General features: G+C 39.4%; 3 protein-coding genes across 3 annotated transcripts; 1 reads left to right on the top strand and 2 right to left on the bottom strand.

Moving 5' to 3' along the window:
- The first annotated feature begins 386 nt into the window (after positions 1-386).
- Positions 387-4,840, top strand: LOC103704262 (cytochrome c oxidase subunit 6a, mitochondrial-like). Its single transcript, XM_039134145.3, has 4 exons — positions 387-548; positions 720-826; positions 946-988; positions 4,569-4,840. The coding sequence occupies exons 1-4, from the start codon at positions 425-427 to the stop codon at positions 4,607-4,609; spliced, it is 315 nt and encodes a 104-aa protein (XP_038990073.1). The 5' UTR covers positions 387-424; the 3' UTR covers positions 4,610-4,840.
- Positions 4,841-6,953: 2,113 nt separating this feature from the next.
- On the bottom strand, positions 6,954-9,960 carry LOC103704261 (uncharacterized). Its single transcript, XM_008787481.6, has 2 exons — positions 9,621-9,960; positions 6,954-8,836 (listed from the first exon to the last, which is right to left on the bottom strand). The coding sequence occupies exon 2, from the start codon at positions 8,729-8,731 to the stop codon at positions 7,154-7,156; it is 1,578 nt and encodes a 525-aa protein (XP_008785703.4). The 5' UTR covers positions 8,732-8,836; positions 9,621-9,960; the 3' UTR covers positions 6,954-7,153.
- Positions 9,961-14,877: 4,917 nt separating this feature from the next.
- Positions 14,878-15,528, bottom strand: LOC103704307 (agamous-like MADS-box protein AGL29). The gene has a single exon (XM_008787538.4). It carries the CDS (start codon positions 15,526-15,528, stop codon positions 14,878-14,880), a length of 651 nt encoding a protein of 216 aa, XP_008785760.4.
- Between the last annotated feature and the right edge of the window lie 10,658 nt (positions 15,529-26,186).

Genomic DNA, 26,186 nt, shown 5'->3' with positions numbered 1-26,186 from the left:
GAAACATATTTTCTAATATATAATTAAATTTAAAATATTTTTTTAATTTATATAAATATATTTTAATATTTAAAATAGCTAACACTGGTAGTAGGCTGTGGACAGATAAACAAAATGTTGTTATTTAAATTATTTATTTAAAAATATTATTAATTAAATATTTTAATACTATTTTTTGAAATAATTTTTCTACCAATTGAATATAATAAAATTTGTTTTTTTAATAACTATTTTTTAAATAAAAATAATTTTCAGGAACCATATGACATAATCCCAACTAGACAGGCCCTTACAGTATTAGGAGGCTGCAAATCACGGCCATTAACGATTATCCTCGCGCTATCACAGCCGTTCATTAATTTTTCTCACGCGCCCCGCACTGATACAATAGTCGCTGACGCAGGCGCGACCAGTATTCACAGCGATGGCGATGTCGATGTCGGCGGGCAGGTGCGGCCTGCGGGCGCTTCTGCGCGGCGGAGCGAGGCGGAGCGACGCAGCTGCCGGCAAGAGGAGCTTCTCTGCCTCTGCCCACCAGGACGACGCCTGTCTGCCCTCTCGATCCCCTTCCCTCTTTCCCCCTTCTTTTCTTTCCTTTTTTTCTTCTTTCCGCCCTGATTAGATTCGATCTGTTCGATCTCTTATTAGGGATAGGGTTTGGGTAAGGGTTTGAGTTTCAGGGAATGAGAACTTCTTTTGAACCGATTTGACCTTTGCAGATGAGACGGCGAAATGGGAGAAGATAACGTATGCGGGGATCGTCACCTGCACTGTACTTTCGATCTATAACCTCTCCAAGGATCACCCCCACCATCTCGAACCACCGGTACTATTTTATTTTTTTAAAAAATCTTTTCTGATTATGCTTTTAGTTATTATGCTGTTGAAATTAACCATCCATTGATATTGGATCATAAAATTTGAGAAAAATCTGTTCTTTTGAAGGCTTACGAATATTTGCACGTCCGTAACAAGGAGTTCCCCTGGGGTATGATTTGTTACCTTCCTTTCTTCATATATTCCTGCTTTTCCTTAAGAAGTTATCATGATGACAGGTTTCATATTCTTTGTATTGTGCCACGATCATATATGAAAAACGGAAAAAAATGGGACCCATCTGTTTGGGGCCAGCATAGTACATTTCTTTGATACTTCTTGGTGTTTAATTGATCTTTTAGTACCATGAGTTACTAGGCAGTTGACGTTTTCAGATTATTGCTTAAGAATCTATATATCCAGTTGTTTGAGTAAATCATAAGGATAACAGGTTATTGAGTACGAAAAGGTCTTTTTCATATGTGATTGTCTTTTAGATGCATGCATCCATTTATGTACTTCTAGATAAAGTTTGTGAAGACTTCAATAAATTGCAAAAGAAGGTTCGGAGTCATGCCCTATGTTTCCTCAAATTTTACTATCACCAGAATTTTGTGTTTTCCCAAATAAACCACAATGACCAGATTGATGACTAGGTTTGTTATTTTAAATGTGTAATTTATCTTCACATGGATTGAATGAGGATTAATAGTTAAACTTTTTAGTCGTACCTTTGGATGGAACATATTTCCTTTTAATTGTTCCTTTTTATCTGTTGGATTGAGAGTTGGAATTACTGGATTTGTAACTCCTTTTCTTTTGATGATAATTATTATGAATATTTACTGTATCAGATGTCTATTTTTGGCTATCTTTGGCATTTCTGATTTTCTTTATGTATTTTGGCTTTCTTTTGGTGGCTCGTGGCACCCAAAGCTATTTAGTATTTATCAAGATTTAATTATGAAAAAATAAAGAACAATACTTGTATCAGAATAATATTATCTTTTGAATGCTTGAATTAGATATCGACCAGATAGTTTGAGGCATTCTGATTTTAGATTTCCATTTTATGGATTCAAGGGGCCTGGGTTGGTCCTACTTGTTTCCATATAAGTTGGAAGTGATTTGAAATAATCTTTCTACCCAAGTGGATCAAGCTCTATGATATTTTGGTAATTTAGATGGGTCAAGTGAATTTGTCTTGATATTCTGACTTTGTGAGAAATATGGAGGGAACAGAGGCGACACTTTCTCTAGTGGATCATATTGCTTAGCACAACACCTTCTAATAACTTGATGAGATCGCGATTTTACTTGAGTTGGGTAATTTTGTAGGAAGCAAGGTACGCCATACCATACCGAGTTGAAAGGTACGAGGCATACCATACTATACCAGTTCGGTAATGGTACGTGGTCTGAGAGTGTATTGCTACTTGGTACACCGAACCGACCTCCATACTGAACGTATCGATACAATAGCAGGATGGTACCAATATGGGGCCTGGTACCGAGACAATGTATTTTGGTAGGAGGTTTGTTCAAAAAATAATGGAAGTTGTTATATGAAGGCACCTCTCGGGAGGCTAAGGACTGCTGAGAAATTTAATAGAATGCCTTCGTTTGGTTTCTTTGCTTATCCATAGCAGCCCAGATTGTTAGCATTGTTTGGACAAGCATTTAGAAGAGTAAGAAACTATAGCTGAATTCTACCACAATATCGGTGGATCATGATTGTTTAAGGCCATACAATGTCTTCAGGTAATGAGACATATCTAGAGGCCAATAGATCATTACCTATTTGCCTTGCCTTATATCTTCTATTTAAAGTCTATGGCACAGGTTTGGTATAGTGCTAATTATTGTGGATACTCTTGAGTGACTCAAATAAAAGAAATGATTTGAGGAACTATTTTTTCTTTTTCTATTCCCTTTTTTTCCATTGGATACTTTGGGAAGTTATCGCTCTATTTTTTTCGTATTATACTTTTATGCTATCTTTACATCTCATAGGCTTTGTATAATGTATGTAGGATCTAATCACTGTTTCTCAGCATACTGGTTTATCTCCATAAACTTATAATCAGTTTCAGATTATCTAATTAGCTTGGCTGTTCTGGCTCATAGTTTCTTTTGTACATTTGTGGGTTTTTATATATCCATGCCGTGCAGAGCATGTCATTGTTTTCTTATGCAGTCATGCATTTCCAATTCACCTTGTAAGGAATGCAACTGATGGTGTATCTCTATCTCAGATCTTCATGAAAAGTTTAATGATGGAAAATCACCATTTAATTGCTGAGTTATATTAACATACGTCATGTTTGAATGCACGGAAAACTGCTTAAAAACTCCTTTTTTTTCTTGGAAAATCTAGTTTTCCATTTGTTTGTTTAATTTGAAAACTAACGAATTTTGGAAAACTTGGAACTATTTTTCTAGAAAAAACTTTTTCATTTCATGGAAAAGTCTTAATTTTCCCTTTCCTTTCCATGAATTTCCTTGCAACCAAACATACCCTTAAAGACAAATGATCTTCGTAATGGAGTTTGATAGCAAATGTCCCAACTCCCACATGTTCATGCATGAGATAACTGTAGTCATGACTCATGATTGTGTTCACAATGATGATGCTGATCTTGATGTGTTCCCATTTCTTTGAGATATTGAATAATTCACATTATATGGCTAGAAAAACATATATAATTTTCTGTTGTTGGTTTTATTTGATGTAAAATCTGCTTTGCTCTTGTAAACAACTCAATTGTGTCAGAGACAACTTGCCCTCAGAGATGCATACTTGATAATAAATACATTTACCAAATAAACATACTGTACATTCTTGTATCAGTACTCAAGATGATGTATCGAACAGCTTTATTCATGGTACTACATGTTGCCTATGTCCATGTTGATAATGTCATAGCTTAAACACCTTCAAGCTGTTAACTTGGCTCAATAATGAGCTGTTTGTGATTTGTTTCAGATTGAATCTATTCTACCATAATCTTTGATATGGGACAGTCTATGGAAGGGGACCTAATTGTGTTTAGGACAATGGGGCTACTATAATGTATCTATTCTACCATAGTCTTTGATATGGGACAGTCTATGGAAGGGGACCTAATTGTGTTTAGGACAATGGGGCTACTATAATGTATTGTTGGAGTTTTTTGGTATCCCCCCCCCCCCCCCCCCCAAAAAAAAAAGAAACAAATCTCTTTCCTTGCATCCCCACTGCTCTCTCCCTCCACTCACTCGTACCCTCTCTCTCTTCTTCCCCTGTTTCTCCCCATCCCCAGTCTCTTGCCCTGCGGCTGAGACCGCTGCCCTGTGTCAGACATCAGGGCCATGACCACCTCCCTGGTGAGCCCTGACCACCTCCCCCCATCTCTTTCTCTCTCACTCTCTCAACACTCAATCAGTGAATGGCATGGAGCCACCCTTATTTCACCGCCCGCCAGCCCCTTCCCACTCTCTTTTTCTCGCTCAAGCAGTGAATCACTGATTTTCATGTTTCCTATTTTTATTGTAGCACTTTGATGTTTTATTATCATTAGATTTTTAGAAAGTTGAATTAATTTTGTTTGATGCTTCTCTTTGTTTATTTATCTTACAAGTGCTATACCTTTGAAGAAACTCAGTTGAACTTTGTACATCTAAGTACTTTCAGTTTTATGACAAGTTTCTTCATTACCATTCTTTACTAATACTATTAGTTTAATACTTGTTTCTTGGTCTATGACTTGCAGGTCCTGATGGTCTCTTTGAAAAGAAGCATGCTGAACATTAGGGCACCATTTCCGTGGTTTTCTGATTTTCACTTAGAACATATTCAAGTTGACAGTGAATACTTGAAGCAGCTGTTCAAAGCAACTTTGCCTTTTTGATTTGAAAAAGAAAATCTAATAATTCTGTTGAACCTTCTTTTTTGTGAGCAAATTATTTCACTCCATTGTGGTGATTGATTTTTATTTGACACATCTTTCTTAGTAAATTACACCTTGTTCTGATCTGTAGAAAATTGCTGCAGCTGTGTGATGTTGAGTTGTGTTTGGCTTATGATCTATTCAACTTCACTTGAAAAGGAAACAGTTAATAAGATTCAGTCACGTTAATAAATATGTGCGTTTCCATTTTGTCTCCCTCTTGACATATGTTAAACTGATGGCGTGGAGTTTCTGTTTTTTAGAGGAGCATGGCATGAGGGATTAGATCTCCCTGTTTCTTTCCATTTCTTTTTTGAAGTAAGAGTAGTGCATCTGTACCCTACCTTTTTCTCCTTCTCTTGGTTTTCTTTCCCCTGGCTGTTGCAAAGTATTGCCATACGGGGTCACACTGAATTGATTCTCCTCTACCGTGGGTCTTGAGGTTTGATTTTGTGAAAGATTCTAATAGCCCAGCATATTGGTACCTCCAGGCTTCTTTTTAATATACGAGGAATCATGCAGCTAGCATTGTGATTGTCTGGACTCTGCCGAAACCCTGTAATCTATAGGTTTCATAAGTTACTCAATGTGAGGGTGGAATAAAACCAACTCCTCTTCAAGACACTTAAGAAATCTAGTGTTGGTAATTGGGGAACCTGACTTAACCTCTCAGCTTCTAGCAACTCTATTAGCTTCTGTATGGATATAAGAAGGCAAAAAATATGAATCTACTGTTACAAAGTCCAAGAATCCATTTTTCTGTGGTCCGGTGAAACATGTGGAATGAATGGCGAGTATAATCCTGAACATCTTCCTTTTCAACTTTTGAATGACTTCTGTGCCACTAAAGCAGTTCTCTGTTGGACGTTTGTTTCTGGCGTTACGTGTTGAACGCCAATTCTAACCTTCTAGTGGTCAGGGGGGCCTTTAGTGCTCGAGCCTTAATTTTTAGGTGGCCAACCATGATCAAATGTTTGACTACTTTCCTTTTCTTCTCTTTCTCGCCAAGTGTCGGGAATTTTCTCCTAGTTTTATTTAGGTACATCTCCCAAAGGGCCGCCTTACTGAGAATACTCTTAAAACAGAAAACAGATGTTTACGTCTTCCTTTAGACTATATTCCAAGCATGATGAAATGATGTAGAAAAAACTCAGATGGAAGGTGCCCGGTGTTTGAAAAAAATAGGCATAAGTAGACACCCTTGCAACTATTTTGACTACTAAGTGGCCGTTTCAATAATACCAACAGAACAATTGCAATGTCGAAGCACCCTACGCACCACCCACCCACCCCTGTGTACATCTACCAGAAATGATCCATGTATCAAAAGCAGAATAGCATATCTGCTGAGAATGCAATCTATCCAATCAGCAGCTGCCTGCTGGAGTCCATGTTTTTATCCCACAAAACCTGGTGGAATTCCAAGCTTATTGCTTGAAGACCTTCACCTGTCTAACATACCTTGAGCACAGTGAATAAAAGGGAAGATAAACATTAATAAAATGACTCTCCTAAATCTGATAGCAAAGCATTTAGCAGCTAATAAGTACTCGAGGCTATCAACTGAGAATTTGTGTGGGCATGTATGTAGTCTCACAACAATCGGAAGAGATCTTAAGTACTTATACAGAACAACAGAAGTCAACAAAAAAAAAAAAAATTCTGACTAGCCATTTTGGATGAGGCACTGAATTGTTATAAATGGTATCAAAGCAGACGCGACCCATAGTCTACATGGACTAGGAGATATTTCACCATAGGCTCATTGAGACTAATCACAGGCCAATTATGGTGCTTGTGATTAAATTTGAATGAATTTAAATTCTTGGCCAGACATGAATTTAAATTTTTAGCTTGACGAAAATGTTAGGAATTAAACAGAAGAAATATGTGAGCATCCGTGCGGGCGTGTATTTAGTCCTACATCGGTCGGGCATGTATTTAATCCTACATTTGTTATTCGTCGGAGAGATCTTGGGTACTTATACAAGACTAAAGAACTCAAAAAAAAAAAAAAATCCCTTCTAGCTAACCATTTTGAATGAAGTCCTGAATTATTACATGAACAAAAGATATGTTACAAACTCCAGGCAAGCTAACTGATAGTACAGAAAACAGTATAAACTACATATGAGGTTTGGTTTCTGTAAGCAACTGCATGCTCAAAATATAGATATGTTCAGAGAAAATAAGCATAGAAGCCTGATGTTGTTTCTACATCTATCCAAAAATATTTTCATTAAGGCTCTAGAAATCATCATGGCGTTAGTCAAACAGTTAACTGAGAAAAGCACAAGCAATTGCTTTGATCATTTGTGGAAGCAAAACATAGAGAAAAGACAGGCCGTTACTTGGCGCTACCACTTACATCAAAACAAGGAATTGGTTCCACCTTTCCAAACGGATTATCATTCTGTAGCTTCTTCTCCACCACTCTTTGCTTTGTTCTGGATGCCCTGTAAGGTTGCCTGATCTGTATGTTCATCTCCATCATCCTTCGCGGTGAAATTATGGAAAGAATTGCCTGATTCTGCAGCAATTGTTTCTCCATTCTCATTGGTAGCTGAAGATGTGGTATGGCTCCCTCCTGACTCCTCTGGTCTTACAGCTGTGTTGGAATTTTCAGTTTGCTCCCTCACTATATTCTCCAAGTTGGACTTCTTTTCACTAGGAGTAACCATCTTGACTGTAGCATTTTGATCTTGAACTGAATCCAATGTGGCAGATTCATTCTGCAAAGGTACGCCCTTAGTTACTGTATCGATCACCGTCATGTTAGTCTCAGTTTCTATTTGGTCATTAGATACAGCTGTCGAATTCATCTGTGGCTCCATTGTATTGCCTGACGTAGTCATTGGATTTGTCTGCAGTTCCATCTCATTGTTCAGTACATTTGTTGAATTTGTTTGCAGTTCAGTTTGATTGCCATCAGCCTGCTGTTTCATGTGATTGTTAGACTCGCCCGCCGTCGAATTGGAGGAAGACCCATCCTCTAATGTAGGAGAAGCTCCAACTTCTGATTCTCTTTTCTGAACAGAATTTCCATTTATGGCTAGGTCATTACTTGGTGTGGTTTCACTATTTTCAAGAATTACACTTGAATCATTTTTCTTGGAAAACTCTGATAGTCCAACGGCACTTGAATAATTACCCGTTAGACCATCTATTGTTCCATTGGCCAGAGTCTCATTCTCTATTTCTTTCCTCTCTATTTTCTCTAATTGCTTCTTATCCACACCCCCTGAACCTTCATTTTCAGATTCGGATTCTGTCACTTGGGTATTGTGTTCTACAACACTAGACGCATCATCACCATTAATACTTTTTTCACTCTCCTCATGAGATCCATCTTCATGTTCTGTCACTTGTGTATCATGAGCTACAGCACTGGACGCATCATCACCTTTAAAATGCATTTCCTGTGCCTCATGAGATCTTTCTCCATGTTCTGCCACTTGGGTGTCGTGAACTACAGCACTGGATGCATCATCGCCTTTGAAACTTTTTTCTCGAGCCTCCTGAGATATCTCTTCATGTTCTTGTTCTTCCAACAAGCCAGATTCTTTGACCTGACCATTCTTATCTCCATCAACTTCTTCTCCATTGCCAGATTGCTCATCCAATCTCTTTTGATCTTGTTCATCTATCCCATCATTCGCACCTCCTCCTTCGTCCTCGGAGCCTTCGCGCTTGTTTTCTTGTTCTGCATCCCCAGCTTCTTCCTTCTCTTCTTCCTCAATTCTGGCCTCACTTACAGAATCCGTCTCCACCGTGCGAGGAACGTCCTTCCTGCTAAATCTGAAAATGTCGGCCTGGCTCTCACCAAACTTCGAGATCCCCTCCTCATACGCCTTCTTGTTGTCATGAGAGTGCTTAATTTGGTAAAGCAACCAGACAGAGACAGCAAGAAACAAAGATATCTGAAGCACCTGTTTCACCCTGAACCCTTTGGCTCTCTGGTTCCGACTGGAGACCTGTCTCAACATGGTATTTATCTTCTCGGAACAACAAGTCTGTTCCTCACAATATCGGAATCTATCAACCTTGAAGCAATCTGACCCACTTTTACCGAAAGAACCTTGCAACAGTACCTGAACAGGGTTTTAAAAGAAAAAAGAAAGGAAAATAGCATCACATATGAAGTTGATGAAGAGTAGGGGGAGTGATGACGGGTGGAAATAAAAAGCACACAATGTTCACTATTAGTGGATTTTCTTTGTTTTTGGCCACAAAACAAGTAGCGCTATGCTACTCATGGCTTAAAAGCAAAAAAAAGAAAAAAAAATCAACTTCCAGGCATTTCTTCATACATGAAGCAAACCAACTTCCCATTAGTACCAACAAAAAAAAAAAATCCAATCGCCTAAACCCAATCTAAATCATCTTTCATGGACATATGATACAAGTTCAACTCAATTTTTTCCATACACGAAAGGTAAAGAAATCACCATCAACACATCAAAAACATGAAATCTAACAGACACATCATAAACCAAAATATTTCCACCAAATGCAATTCGATGATCTCGGGAGCCATTTAACCCTAGAAGAAATTATTACTCTTTCCCTTTAAAGTGAAAAAAAAAGGATCAAGATGAAGAAAGGAATCTTCATTTCTCCTCCATCAAAAACCATATGAATCAAAGCCTAAAAACCACCAAAATCGTATCAAAATCAAATCTTTTTGATGGTAAACCTACCCATTTCACAAAAAAAAAAAGGATAAAAAACTCAAGATATAACACCACATCAACAGAACCGGGAATAACCGCTTACACGGATCAAAACACCGATTCCCACTTCATCCAAGAAAAACAAAAGTGACCAAGAAGAACAATAATATAAAAGGTCCCATCTTTGGAAGCATCGACACACCTGGAAGAATGAAAGCAGACTCCTTTCCCTTAGAATTTGGCGATTGAGGGGAACTGAGACGGAGTCGATGGTAGAGGGCTTATAGAATGTCTTTCTTCCGTCAAAAGGTTGGGGAGTTGCAGTTCACCAGATCAAATTGGTAAAGAAGTCACCCTTTACCTAATCCCCCGTGAGATAAGATCTGATCTCATCTAAGGCCAGAGAGAGAGATGGGCAGTTTGAAATTAAAAACAATGAGAGGACATGGCCAAATTCCAGGAGCGGACTTTGCCAAACGCCCTCATGAAGTCAAGCTTTATTAGCGTTTTGGTTCGGCCTTTTTTTTTTGTGTGGTTTACCCTGGCCGAGGCTTTCCACTTATTTATTTGGTCTTGTGGTGCCCAGCCCATAGCCTCAGTGCTCGGCGCACGTCTCATACTGACAAGAGAAAAACTACCTTGCTGAAGGTTGATTGGACTTTTTTTTTTCAAGAAATATTATAGTGATGTGGTTGTATCCCACCCCCTACAATAAAATGATTGCATGATAAAAATATTATTAATATATATTGAATGGAGTAAAATCTTAAAGAATCTTTCATGTAAAATAGATATCAAAACAACTTTAATATACAATTTATAGTTAAGGATCGTATAGATCTTAAAGCACTTCAAACATCTTCATTTATCGGCATAGATTTCAAAAAATTCTTAGTATATGTTTCATAGTTAAAAATCATTACTGTATGGATCTCAAAGCACTCCAAACTTTTTTATTCGTCTATTTGTATAAATCTCAAAATATTTTTAGTATATAGTCTATAGTTACGAATCAACCATCGTGCATATTTCAAAACACTCTAAATCTTTTCATTCATCCAATTGCACAGATCTCAAGGCATCTTGATTTCAAAAGACTTCTAACCTCTTTATTTATCCAACTACACAAATCTCAAACCACCCTTAATATACGATCTATACTTGAGTATCACCATGTTGCATATCTCAAAGCATTTAAATCTTTCATTCATCTACCTACACAAATTTCAAGGTAATCTGCAGAGATCTCAAAGCACTTCAAAGTCCTACATTTACCCGTGTGGTCAAAAGATATTCATAAATGTTTGAAGAGAGTGAGGATATTTGATCATTTGAAATAGTATGCAGGTTGCTGGCTGGTCAGGCAACATCAGTATTATTTTGGAAAGATTTGAAAATTTGAAAGATTGTTTTGAAACTTTTTAAAGTTGAGAGAATATCTTTTAGTTGTCTCTAGTATTGAAGGGTGTCACTATAATTTCTGTTTTGATTTTTTTGTTGAAATGCTTGGACTATTGGATTAACAAACACAATTAAAGATAGTGTCATCGTAGCACAAATTAGATCCAATACAATCAATTAACAATAACTAATCAAATGATAACATACATTGAGCCCATAAAGCCCACTTTATAAACGAAGCTCATCAGTAGCCCCCCATGGCCAAGCCACATACATTCCCCAGGTTTCTGAGGATAATCCACAGTTTCCCCACTAGGCTAAGCATTAGCCGTGGCGATCGGATTCCTCGATGAAGAAGCCTCTCAGAAAAGGATCTCGCGGACCCTAGAATCGGCCTTCGACCTTATCTCCACCTCTTTAGCCATCGCAAGGAGCTCCTCCCACCCAAGTCCACCAATCCCATCTTCCTACTTGACCGGGGCTACCATTTTGAATCTCTACAAGAGAGGCCTTCACGGGCCTTCTCTTGTTCCAAGCGTTTGGCTAGCTCCGAGCACTGCAGTTCAAGGTGGCTTTCCAAGTTGCGTCGATCCCCATGGGAGCCCGTCTCACCTCTCCCGCTCGCCGTGACTCGGTCGAACACCTACTCAGAGGAAGGCAAGCCGTGAGTGTAGGCCCGGCCTGATGGGGAGAAGACAACGAGTGCTATCTCGGCTCCACACATGGTGGCAAGCTCGGTAGCTTTCTCGAACAAGCTTAACTCTTTCTTGTAGAAACTCACATAGCGAGCTTGCATCCTCATTTTCTATCCCCTTGAGCTCAACCTTTTGACGGCCCCTTGTCTTCTTGGCCGTGGTTGCCATTGCCGAGAGGTGAGGAGGAGGGGGGTGGGCTCAGAAGACGTACGTGGGGTTCTATTTATAGCAGAGTACGTGGGAGGATATGAATATTTGATATAAATTGCCGCTTTTACTATAATATATATATATATATATATATATATATATATATATATATATATATATATTAATATTAGAATTAAATGCGGTGCCCGCCCTGGATAGCTTTTATGTCGTCCATCTTTGTGCCCATACACATGTTTACATGTTTATCCCAAAGGGCGATAGCCATCCGTCTCCAAGATGGATGACATAACAGCTATCTAGAGCAAAAAATCTTAGGTCTTATCCTTGTATGTTACAACATTGGTTAATTAGTTTCTATTTTTGCTTCCTAAATTGGTGGTCCGGAAGAGATTTGGTGAAACATGTGAATTGGATGTGGGTGGTGATGAGAGGGTGGTGGCTTTTGCTAGTTCAAATTCAATGTATAAGTTGATAATTATCAAAAAAACTTGCCATGTTTACGATTGTATGTTAAACACTACAATAAAAGTTGAAAGGATGAGTTTAATGAGAATTATAACTATCTTTTTTTTTTGCTATTGTTCTGAAAAATAATGAGCATAAAAGGCGGCAATCAAATCAGGTTAGACCGGATATTAACTAAGTTGGATGCAAGAGGAATCAAAAATCCATCAACCTAAACCTAACCTATTAATTAAATAGGTCAAAAAATTAAAGCCAGACTTGACCATTTTCTTAAATAGATAATCAAAACCAATCAACTATAAGTTGAAATAAGTTAAACAGGTCATATGGTTAAGCATTGCCACCATGTAAAGTAAAATGATTCCATAACCATGGAGAAGCGAATAGTGCAGCTTATCATACACATTCTTTCTATTTTGTCGGTTCTAAGAGGAATAACCCAGGTAATGTCAATCTAATAAAGATCAAAAATGCTATCAATACAAGTTCATGCATGCTCCTGATATCTATCTTAGCTGAACCAAATCTTTCTCGGTATCTATTTATATAGATTAAAAAAAAAAATCTCTTAATTTGTAATGCACAGATGATACCTTAATATTTTTCTAGGCTAAGGAGTAAGTACCTCAGGTGCCTTAAGCTAATCCTCTAAAAATTTTTCCAGGGGCTATCAGGCCTTAAAGGTCAAGTTTAGCAAGAACTCTTTAGTCTATCTGGGGCACAGGATAGAAGTAGGTCAGCGTTCGGCTCCCTTCCAAGTCGTTAACCTGGATATATACCTTGTCGAATATGAAGTACTTAGGGCTGCCTCTGGTTGACAAACAACAGCACTCTCTCTCTCTCTCTCTCTCTCGCTCGCTCGCTCGCTCGGATTAGCGCCCAGTGACTGGAAGGATGGAACGACCCCTTACAGGGTGGAAAAGGTAGCCCGTTTCTTATGGGAGGCCGGCTTGTTCTCCTTCAATTTGTGCTAACAGCATTGCCATGATATTTTCTCATATTCTTCCTCATGCAAGAATGGTATTGTTGTGGTTGAAATTTCGCCTGAGGGTGACCATGCTAGAGGAAGCTGAGAAGATGCCGTCGGGACAGAGAAAGGGAAGAAAGAGAGCCACCTCCTGTACTTCGGAATACCTGCACAAAGCTTTAGCCGGAAATTCCGGTAAAGGCCCTCCGATGGCTAAGTTAGCAGAGTAATGGAAAAAAGTTCCTGAGTATTTTGATATGGCTTATTTATAGTTCTCATAAGGGTGCCCAGGTGGCTAAGGTATGGTCCATCCTCATTATGAGAGGAGATGAACTTGGCCAAGTGGCATGTGGCTAAGGCCAGGGCTCGCTTGAGGCATACGGTTTGAGCAATCCTTGTGCACGGCATGGTGCTGGCTTGTGCGGCAGGGCATGGCTCTTGGCAGATCTGGCAGGATATGGCTCTTACCAGGTGTGGCAGGGTATGGCTTTTGGCAGTAAGCATGGCTGGAATGTTCGGCTACATGTGCGGGCGTGGGCGCGCGCAGGGATGCGGCTGCGGGGGAGGTCAGGCAGGCTTGGAGGCCGTGGCATGTGCTTGGCGAGGTCGGCTCGGTCTTCTACGGAGGTTGAGGTCGGCCTGGTCTCTAATCGAGGTCGGCTTGACTCTTAGCGGGACCGAGGTCTGGCTTGCTCAACTCTAAGGTCTGCTCAGCCGGAATTGGGTGGCTCCGGACGATCCTTTTTTTCTCCCATCCGGTATAGCTAATAGACTTGAGGCCATCTGTTGAGACTTCTTCAGGCGTAGGATCACTACTTGCTTGGAGTCAGGTTCGCAAATCAAGAGAACAAGGTGGTATCGGGGGTGGCCAACCATAGAGAATTGAACTGAGCTCTCCTTATTAATGGTTATGGCATTTGGTTTCCCACATCATCCATAATGCTTGTTACTGGAGGTCCTGGTCTTGGGAGTTTAAGGTGCAGTCCTCTCCCCGAATCTCTGCTTTTTGGAGAGCAGTGTTGAAGACAGCACTGGCTTTCATCAGGGTGACAAGACCAGATCGGATGCTATGTTTACTAGCAAAAAACTTCAATTTAGAGCTTTTGGGTGAAAGCTCAACTTAATACCCATCGGGAAGCTATTCTTATTTAAGTGAATGCTCCACAGAGAGAAAACTTCTCATGATAATGTAATGTAATAAAAAATGATATGGTATGATGTAATATAATATAATATGACATGATATAATATGATAAAATATTATATCACACAAGCTACTGTGATTAACACTTATTTTTGTCCAGTAGCACTCGAATCAGATGTATAATATTAACACCCATTTACTTTACCAATTATATCAATTGGCACACTCAATATGTATAATGATTATTTATCTAGCACAACTTCAATTTTCCAACATATTAATTCTTTTGATCATCGATTTTCCAAAGCAACAAGTCAATTGAAACTCTGGTCATATCAGCCAGTTTTGTTCCACTACTTTCCAATTTCATGAATCCTATCCCCCACCAAAAAGAAAGAAAAAAAAAAAAAATCATATCAAAGCACAACATAGAAAATGGCAAATACATATGAATCCTTTAAGGGAAAGAACAACAACTTTATGGATAGAAAGGCAATATTATCTGATGCCTCCGAGGAGTCTAGTTACAAAGGCAATAAGCCACAAGGTTTTTTTTTTTTTTTTTCCTCCCAAAACCACCGGGTTTATCACAGGCCGGAAGTAATGGAAACCTTTTTCAGTTGAATCCATGAGGCCAACCATAAGCCATGAATCCACCAGTTGGATATTGGGCCTGGAATTCATTACTCACACAAGTGTTAACCATAGTGACAGGATTAACGGGCAAAGGCCCACCCACTGAACAAGCTCCTCCACTCATTATCTTGTAAGCTCTTGAATCCGCCCTTAGTTTCAAATCCATGTAGGAGCTGACCAACATTTCAAGCTCCTCCATACTGAAGCCTTCGAGGTCAGTCTCCAAAGCCTGCTCCTTCCCCTTTGGAGCTATTTCAAGTCTTTCCTTCAGCATTGCACCTTCAGTCTTTGCAGCTTCGAGTCGACTCGTGATCTCCATGCAGCGACAATTCAGTTGTTGCTCAACCACATTGTCCTGAGCCCCCCCTATAGGGTTTGGGCTAGTCATCATGGAGTTGTGAGGGATAAATCGATTCGATACCTCCTCAAACCCAGGTTGGCCAAAGGAATAGGGCCTTCCACCAGGAGAGTAGACCAAAATTCCAACTTGAGCGCCGCATAGGGTTGAAAGCTCACTGGCCTTCTTGAACAAGCCATTTCTACGCTTTGAGAACGTGACTTGCCGGGTTTGTTCATCTTCTATCCTCTTGATCTCAATTTTCCGGCGGCCGGTGCTGGTCCTTCTAACCATGATTCCCAATGAAGATTAGGAAGGGAAGGAGATGGACAATATGTTTACATGCTTGGCTCAAGCTATATAACATCATCCTCATAACACTAATTGTCGTCTAGTTTCTATGTACACTAGCAAAATTGGTATTATGGAGCACAAAATTTTCCTACAGTTAAAGCAGCAAATCTGTATTTGCTGACGGCTAGCTCAATCTGCTCTTGGAAATATGAGATCCAATGTACCATGTTATAAACTTGGCAAAAGATTATCATGTTTCTGATCGCAAATGATTCGTGTCAATCAAATTTAAATACTTCCCTTCTCGAGAAACCAATACATTCGAACCAAACTTTTAAATACCTGCAATAAAAGTCCTTGCAGCATTAACATTTTTGTCATGGATCATGATTTATCATGCATTGTTTCATTGCTCTGCTGTGGATTATGGTAATTACTGTTTTTGGCACTATGCTATGATTATACATCTAAGATAACGATTTATAACATGGTATTTGCTATGTGAATACTTATCATATTTGTTGAGAAGATGTAAATTATTGGAAAGTAGGGATTCTTTTGTGCTTGGATGAGAACTGGATTTTCAGTGTCATACCTATTTTGAACACAAAAGGATACATACAACAACAATAAATAAATAAATAATCAACCCATTTTATATAATGTAATGCACTATTTAATGTTGTTATGTTATCCAACCATTGCATTGCAATGGCTTGCAGATATAATTATCATTTTGCCTTCAACATGAAAGGAAAAGAAATTACAAAGAAGTTTTGACTTTGTCGAGATCGTAATATACTACAAGCAGCACTTTTTTTACTTACAAGGTTATTTTAGTGGATGTTCATGGTGCATTAGTATTTTTATTTTATTTTATTTTATTTTATTTGTGAAAGATAGCGGGGCCTTTGACCCTCCCCTTTAATTTCATGAGATAGTCGAAATCAAGAAAACATAATATTCACGGAGAAAATAGAAGTAGAAAAAAAAAAATAGAAGCCAAAGAAAAAGAAAAGGAGAACAGTGCTGACATCCAATCCAAGCAAGAACGGCCATATACTTGTTGAACACCAAGCTCGTCCTTTTCCTTCTAAATAATCCAATGCGGAGATAAATCCTTTATGCCAACAACTTGGATGCTACGGCAGAACTTAGTTTTGAAGGAGGTGATCCATCCTGCTATTATGGTCTGTAGTTTTAGCAGGTACATCCAATCTTTCTAGAGATGTATAAGAGAAAGTGGTTGCGAGGACCCATGCGGACGTGCGTTTTACCTCATATTGACTACGTACTAGGCAGATCTTGAATATTAAGAAACTCAAATAATATTTTTTAGCTAGCCTTTTTATATGAGGTTCTGGATCGTTACAGTGATTGTTAGGCATTTGAGAGTGCAAGCTAAGGAAGGAGAACCATATGTCTATGGCAAATTTACACTCCAATAGGTGTGTTTTATTCTCCCGTGTGAGAATTTTATGGTGAGTAGCTAACCAAGAAAGCAACCTTTTGTAGTACAGGAGAGAGCCAGATTCATTTTGCCCCAAAAATTACCGCAGCCAGAGTTATTGACGAACTGGTAGGTCGATCGAACACAAATTTGTACCAAGTTAGACAACTACAGTCTTTGAATAGTTGATGTTAAGCACAGAGATGATTTCAAAGGCATGGAGGAAGACTTAATGGCAGGGACTTGCTGTTGGTTGGCTTTGCAAACTAATAAAGTATCATCAACGGATTGGAAAAGATGGCGATCTTTGGACCATGAACTGGTCCCAAGTCCCAACCCATTGATGATACCCGTTCTCATGCCATTTGGAAGAATACAGCTTATGATTCCAGCTAGTAAAATGAAGAGGTAAGGGGTGAGAAGGTCTTCTCATCTATGACTGAACTGGGTTAAGAGTAGCCCCTAGAGGAAAGGGTCGTTTTGTTCCAATTTCACTAAGACTATGAGGAGCAAATTTATAGTCTCCACACTTCTTTTGAGGGGATGAGGGATGAGATTCCTCCAAGATAGACCTGACCACGGTTCCGGAACCGAAGGTTCCGGTTATGGAACCGACGGTTCCGATTCCACAAAAACCTAGAACCTTAACCGGAACCGAAAATAGTCGGTTCGGTTCCGGTTCTAGAACCGCCGGTTCCGGTTATAAAATTTTGAAAAAAATAGATTGTATAATTAATTTGGAAAAAAAATTTAAATACAAATAGATTATGTAATTAATAAAAAATGATAATTTGTACCTCATTTTATTATTTACTCATCAATAGAGGGGGGTCGATAATTTGGATCCCAAGAATTTGGGTTTAGAACATATATTTCCTTGCCTTTATTTAAGCGGGAGGAAGACATTTTTTGATAATTAGATTGGGAAAAATGAAAATATGGAAAGCTTATGAAATGTGTAGAGAATTGGAATAGAATGAATAATTGAGAGAGAGAAAAATTGAGAGAGAGAGATTGAAAGATTGAGTCATTGAGTGGTGTGGTGAAAAAATTGATTTGGAGAGGTATATATAGTGTTGGGGATAATTTTTGTTTCTCAAAATGCCCCTCAAACTAGCCATTTTTTAGTTGTTAGGAGGGGTAAAATAGTTGTTTCCCAAAATGCCCCTCAAACTAACTGTTTTTTAGTTGTTAGGAGGAGTAAAATAGTCGTTTTTTTCGATTCGAACCAGAACCGAACCGCCGGTTCCGGTTCCGGTTCCGATTCCATTAAACCTGAAATCTTAACCAAACCGTATTCCTCAAGGTTCTGGTTCGGTTAAGAATCGTGAGACACGGTTTCGGTTCCGTTCCGATTCTTTTCGGTTCGGTTCCGATCTGGTTTCCCGGTTAGAACCGAACCGTGATCAGATCTACTCCAAAAAAAGGCCGCTTGATGGACACTTGACCCCTTCTTTCCTTTAAGCCAGCACCTCATGCTCCCCCAACACAAAGCCCTCGAGCCCATTTTGCCTTCCTTTGAGGAGCCCTTCTTGGTCCACCATCTAGGCCTTGGCCTACCGCAGAACTGGGCCAAGGGTGGCCCAATTGACAACCTCCTCGGGATTGGCCCAAAATAGTGCACTGGGCAAGCTAATTAAATATCCTGAAAATCCCTCCCTAAAAATGTTATTCTTTAAGAGGCGTTTTGTATGGACGATTATTTCAAGATCAAAAATGATGTGAATGGAGGTGATGAGATTACCGTATTTGGTTACACTATAGTAATCCTACATAACATTGATCCTAAATCGTCCCCACTCCTCAAATCACCGCCCAACCTAATAATCGGATACCTGTCTTTGAGGTCAAGAATCCAAGATTACTCTAGAGTAGTGATCTTGGGTTGAAATTTGAGAACAAAAATACTCCTCAATCCAATAAAAAATATATATTAATATGTCGTTAATAATATTATATTAATAGTATATATAATATTATATTATATCGATATTATATATATTATAATTTTGATATATATTATATTATATTATATTATTAATCATATTATTGTCATGTTATTATTGAATGATAATTTTAAATTAAAGTAGAAATATATTATTGTGCATTATATTTATATAATAAATTTTTTTAATATGTTACATCTATTTGCCTTATTTTTCTAATCAAAATAAATTTTAGTATTAAAAATAATATATTATAAGTATAAAAAATATTAATTCTATAATAATAATTAATATATATTACAGATTAGTAATATATAGGACTAATAAATCTATTTTTATGGAAAATATTCAAGGAAGTTTGGTATTATATAGTGTGATCTTGGATCCATATGAAATACCAAACAGGTTACTCAAGAGATAGGCCACTTCCAAAACCATAAGTAACTCCTTATAATTATACAGTAAAAAGTAATAAATTATATATATATATATATATATTGCATCACATGATGTTATTGCACGCACTTGCATCCAGAGTCATGGATGGCCTTGTGATGTCACCAGAGATAGGCCAAGAAGTGGCTTTGGTGGAGGATGTGATAGCCAAGTACTTGGATACCTTGTTTGTAGTATAAAAAATGGACCAAATGTCCAGATGTAGCCTAAGGGACAAACCCTGCAGCAACAATGTACATCAAGTGCAGACCTAATACCAGATAATGAATCAAACATGGATTGAGCACCCAGAGTGCACACCAAGCACAAAACTGATACCAAACAAGAGATCGAGCAAGGGATGGAGAAATTGTCCTGGTAATTGGTAAAGCATGTATTTAGAGAAGCCAACGAAGCTACAGATTGGATGGCCATCTATGTGGCTAACCATGCCAGTAGCACTCTGTGGGTGGAAGATGGAAAGCTGCTTCGAGAGCTCCGTAATACTTTATTTTTCAAATTTATTGAGTGCATCTGTATATGTATTGTATGAATCATCTGACCGGGCAAAAAAAGAAGAAGAGGATGGAGGAGGAGGAGGAGAAGAAGAGAATAAGTACAAATTTGGGTGTGCGGGCACAAACCAAACATGGACCAAGTAACTGGTGGTAGGCCAAACTAGGGTGCTAAGTGCAAAACTATGCATAGGACAAAGACCATAGTACAGACAGAGGGCCCAAGTACGGGAAGTACGAGACAATCTCCAAAAGGACTATCAGACTACGGACCGAGGAGGTTATCAACAACTAAGGTGCTATAGGCATGATCATTGGTTTTCACAATCTGTTTTTCGTTTTCAAAATCATAAAAATTAAGGTTTAAAAGTTGTTTGGCAGGTGAATTCACGTCCCCAAACTGCTAAAAGTCGATCTAGTTTTTGGAAAAAATGAAAATAAAAAATCTTGACTTTTGCTTTTTGAAAAATAAATATTAGTTTTTTCTCTATTTTTATTGATGCTACTGCCACCATTACTACCATTGTCATCTTCCACTATCACCACCAATGCTATTGCTACCACCATCACTATCATCACTACATCAGCACCAGTGCAACTACTACTATAGATGTTGATGCCACCACTATTGTCAGCTCCATTATTGCCGTTGCTCTCGATACCACCACGTATGGTCACCGTCGTCCTCACTGCCATGTAGTGAGTAACATGCAGATTTTAGTTTTTTTTTAATTTTCACTTTTTAGGAAAAATTAGAAATCAAGTTTCAGTTTTAAAAAGTTGATTATCTAATTAGGTGTGACCATTATAGTAATGCTGAATTCCCACTTCTAAGATGACTCTTGTTAGCCCATCTTTGTCTACTTGGGGTAGTTGGAAACAAGGGTCATCTTCTTGAGTTCTACCAAGGAAATTGCCTACCCATTTTCTGAAAAGAAAAATGAACTTAATTGCTTAATAAAGTGATCAACATATTCACTATTGGATTCAAATGTTGAGATGTAAATCTCGGCATTAAGTGTTTGCTTAAAAATGAAACACAAATATGTATTTTTAGCAACCTAAAAATATTGTCATCAGGACCTGGAATCATCAGTTGGCACCTTAAGGCGACGAATAAACCTCAATGTATCGACCCTCTTACAACCCTAGTAAGTGTTCCACCATGTCGACAATTCATATTTAGATACTTTGCCCATGTTCAGGAACTTTAGATGAGTTTTGGTATTCTTAACAAGGAAGCCGAATATAAAATTGAAATTTTCAGCTAGGCCTCCATCTAGCCTCCATGGATATTCAAATCTCAATCAACTGAATAGTCCAATAGTTGAAATCACGAAAAGGCCAATTAAGTTGAACTCCCATCTTGAGTTACCGTAGAGTGCTACAGTATATCAAGCCTAGGTCGGTCATATGGTCATATCATACATACTTTAAGAGATGGTTAGGAAGACTTTTGAGAACAATTGGAGGAGAGGGTCCTCGCAATCTCACTACCTTCAAGGGAGTCGATGGACAGGTTGGTTTGGGTGGCCACAGGTAGTCCCAGGGTGAGTGCTGCTGACCTACAGGAGATGATGGACAGAGAGCTGGTCAGGCAGATAGATAGCAGATGGATCTGGAGGATGCAGATTCATCTTCGGATGGCATTGTTTCTATGGAAAGTGGCTCGAGACTGTCTTCCGATCAGATGCACTTTGGCATGGAGGGGAGTCAGGATGATTCTGCGTTGTGGTTGGTGTCCGAATGACGAGTCTATTAGCCGTGTCCTACTAGGCTGCCCACAAGCAGAGTAGATCTGGAGTAGGGTGCCCTAGGCCCGGGCTACCCAATCAACTGGCGACCTTTTGTGCCAGATATGGGCGGCCATACATACTATATTTAGTTGGACAGGAACATCCGGATGTTTAATGACAGACAAGAGTTACCGATAGTGTTGGGCAACGGGCCGTGCCGGGCCGGCCCGGCCCAGGCCCACCGGGCCAAAGGACTAAACGGGTCGTGCCTGGCACGGCCCGTCCAGCACGGAACGCCAGCCCGGCCCGGCCCCAGGCCCGTCTATTGGCGGGCCGGGCCGGGCACGGCACGCCACGGGCCGTGCCAGGCACGGCCCGTAACGGGCGCAAACGGGCCGTGCCAGGCACGGCCCGCAACGGCTTCAAACGGGCCGTGCCTGGCACGGCCCGCAACGGCTCCAGACGGGCCGTGCCGGCACGGCCCGTCTGGAGAAGGGGGAGGAAAATAGCCGTTTCCAACGGCTATTTTCGGGAAAAAGTCCATTTTACCCCTCCCAACAGTCCAATAACGGCTGAATTGAGGGGTATTTTGGGAAAAAAAATTTTGGGCTTCTATAAATAGCCCATTCCTCCCTCATTCTCACCACACCAAACCTCTCATTCTCTCCTTCTCTACTACTATTATTTCTCTCTTCTAAAGTGCTCTTCTAGCAATTTAATTTTTAGTTTGTTCAAGTGCTACACAAGAGGAGGTTCCTGTTGAGAAGAGAAGGTCGCTTCTGTTGAGAGCACAAGAGGAAGCTCGGAATCTCGGCTCTGCCTCTGCCCTCCGACCCTCTACTCAATTCCTCCTTGCGGTTAGTTTTTATTTTTTGAATTAATCATAGATATGTCATCTTTTGAGGAAAGTCAGTTTGGCATTCCTGTTTCTGAGGGAGAAGAAACTAATCCCCAACCCCATGTTCCTAGTTCCTCTAGAACTGGTGAACCGAGTGAAGATCAAACCTCTTCTCGTAAGAGGACTAGTGCTGTATGGAATGAATTTGATAGAGTTATGGTTGATGGAGTCTGGAAAGCTAGATGTAAAAAATGTGCCAAACTTTATAGTTGTAGTAGTAGTGGGGGAACAGGGCATTTAAAAAGACATCAAGAGAGTCATAGGATGCATGATTCTCATGCTCAAACTCAAAGTACCCTTAATATACAAGGGGGATTACTTGTAGGTAATTTTGCATATAATCATGAAAATCAAAGAAAAGCACTTGTAAAATGGATAGTTAAGGATGAATTACCTTTTAGTTTATGTGAATCTTTTAATTTTGAAGAATATGTTCAATTAAACCTACAACCTGCTTACAAAAGAACTAGTAGGCGTACATTTAGAAGAGTAGCTATGACCAACTTTTTAGCAATGAAACAAAATTTAATTGAAACACTTTCTACTTTAAATGTAAAAATTTCATTAACTTCTGATATTTGGTCAGCATCTGTAGGTAGTAATTGTTTTATTGTCATTACTGCTTATTATATTGATAATGATTGGCAATTAAATAAACGTATTCTTGCTTTTCGTGCTTTTGATTTTCCACATTCTGGGCAACAAATTTCAAATATTATTTATCAAACTGCATGTTCATATAATATTAATGATAAAATTATGTCTATTACTTTTGATAATGCATCTAATAATAATTCTGCTGTTGCATTATTAAAAGACTCATTGCATCCCATATTAGATGGAAATTTACTGCATATTAGATGTGCATGTCATATCTTAAATCTTTCTGTTCAAGCTGGCATGGGCATGATTCAAGATGTGATTTCAAAAATTAGAAATGCAGTTTCTTTTATTCATACTTCAAGATCAAGACTTCAAGAATTTAAGGAATTATGCATAAATCATGGTAAACGTTTTAAAAAATTTAAACTTGATGTAATTACTCGTTGGAACTCCACATATAGCATGATACATGATGCATACCCATATAAAAACTTATTAAGTGCATATATTAATGATCGTGGATTAGGCTTTACATTGTCTGAAACTGATTGGAATAAAGAAAAAATTTTGGAAGATTTTTTGCTTAGTTTTTATAATGCTACCAATGTTCTTTCTGGTATTTATTACCCTACTTCATGTTCATTTTTACAACAAACATATATAATTAGTCAAAAATTTGCAGAACATAGATATGATGATGTTTTAATGCCTATTATTGACCTAATGGAATCTAAATGGAATGAGTATTGGGACAAGATATGTCCTATGCATAACTTAGCTGCTGTATTTGATCCTAGAGTTAAATTAAATGGCGTGCTAATTTTACTTGATGCATATTCTGAAAATATGAATCAAGATTCTGAATCTGCTAAAGATGAGGTAAAACAGCTTCTTTATGATATTTATGCTATATATGATGAAAAAATTCGTGGATTTAGAACACAAATACAAACCTCTATTTCTTCTTCTAGTAGTTCTCGTTCGTCATCTATTTTTTCATTCATTGCACAGAGAAGACACACACATGCTTCAAGTTCTTCTTCATCTTCTTCATCTTTAAGTAGTGAACTAGAATTTTATTTACGAAATGATCTTCAGTCTGCATATGATGAAAATCAAATAGAGAATCTAGATGTATTATCTTGGTGGAAGAGTGTTAGAAATCAATATCCTGTTATGTCTGCAATTGCACGCGATATTTTAGCTGTGCCGATGTCCACGGTAGCATCGGAATCCGCTTTTAGTGCAGGTCGGCGTGTTCTTGACGAAAAGAGAAGTAGGATGACGGGCGAAACGGTGGAGATGCTTCTCTGCTTCAAGGATTGGTTGGATGCTGAGGCAAGACTTCAAGATAAAGGTGGACATAATACAACATCCTCTGATGATGATGATACAAACACTACTGAAGACTGAAGACTGAAGACTGAAGAGTGAATACTGATTCACTGAATCACTGATGATTAGTAAGATTTCTTAATTTTTTATAATTGTACATTTTTATTGTATTCTGGAGGTCAGACCAAGGTCCAAACCTCGGCCCTTTCTTAGTTTCTTATTGTATTCTAGAGGTTTATTGTATTCTAGAGGTCAGACCAAGGTCCAAACCTCCCTTCATGTACCATTTTGATTTAAATTAATAAACTGGTAGGGGTCTATGCCAAACCCCCCACCATTAGGGTGGCTTTATATTCATAAATCCTTAGTTTTCAATATTTATTAATTTTTTTAAAAAATTTATGAAGCATTAATTTTTATCGGGCCGGGCCGGGCCCAGGCCCGGACAGTGCCAGGCCCGCGGGCCAGCCCGGCCCAGGCCCTTATGGGCCGTGCCGGGCTGGCCCGCGGGCCGTGCCGTGCTTGGCCCGCGGGCCTAGAACGGGCCGTGCCGGCCCAGGCCCGAAGCGGGCCGTGCCGGGCTCGGCCCGTGGGCCAGTACCCTGTGACCCAGCACGACCCTCTCAAATGGGCCGTGCCAGGCACGGCCCGGCACTGTAGCAAGCGAGCCGTGCTAGGCACGGCCCGCTTCGTGCCGGGCCGTGCCGGGCCGTGGGCGGCCCGGCCCAGTGCCCAACTCTAGTTACCGAGGTGCGTTGCTGAGAAACCCTCTCGTCAAGCAGTGAGATAATCAAGGTTACTACGACGATTCCAGCTAGGATAGCTAGGGATATATGAGGCTCCCATTATGCTAATTCAGTACCCAAGTTCGTCCTTGTTTTCTGGGAGCCCCCACCCCCCTGCCATCTTAAAGTGAACTTTGATGATAGTGCTATCGGTGATGAAAATAGAGTAGGAGTGGGCTTTGTGATCAGGGATTGTGACTCGTAGATTATAGCTGCGGGTGGGCGACGTACTTATGGGTTGATAGCTTTGGGGATGGAACTCAGAGCAGCATTGGAAAGCATCTCCCATGCGAGAAGGAGGCTGGGGGCGGAGCATATCATTCTCAAGGAAGACTCGGCTATGGTGATCTGTTGGATACGAGAGGAGGGGCGAAGGGAGGATGGACGCCCTCTAACTGACAACATTCGACGGATAGTGCGAGATTGTAGTGAGTTTCAAGCGGTACACGTGTATAGTGAGACGAACAGAGCTGTCGAGTGGGTCGCCTTCTATGTAGCGCAGCGTTCCGAGAAGGTCCTCTCGACATATCAGGGGGCCCCTCTTCAACAATTATGCCAAATTGTAGCTCTTGGTTTTGCTGGCTGCAGCTATATCGGAGTAGGATGAGCCGCTATTGTACTTATTAAAAAAAAAAAAACTGCTCAGAAGGAACGCATAAAATCATGGACCACTGGAAAATTTATTATTTAACAATCCTGCCCCACATCACTGAAATTTTTAGACCTCGTCAATCAAATGCGATGAGGAGAGCATTAAGGCTAACGTCATCGAACCAGCAAATCATAATAAGGAGACAAGTCCCCACTCCTAAACCAATCACCGCAGCTAATCACGCTATCTCGCCCCATCAAATCATAACGGCTCTCCAACGGCCACAAAAGTTAATTTGGGGCCCAAGTTAAAAAAAAAAAAAACATTTATTTCACTTGGAATCAATTAAATGACACTTAGAAA

The sequence above is a fragment of the Phoenix dactylifera genome, chromosome 15, assembly GCF_051530095.1.
Source record: "Phoenix dactylifera cultivar Ajwa chromosome 15, Ajwa_hap1_PhDact_Kaust_v1.1, whole genome shotgun sequence".
Taxonomy (NCBI): Eukaryota; Viridiplantae; Streptophyta; class Magnoliopsida; order Arecales; family Arecaceae; genus Phoenix; species Phoenix dactylifera.
This window is presented reverse-complemented; position numbering and strand designations above follow the sequence as displayed.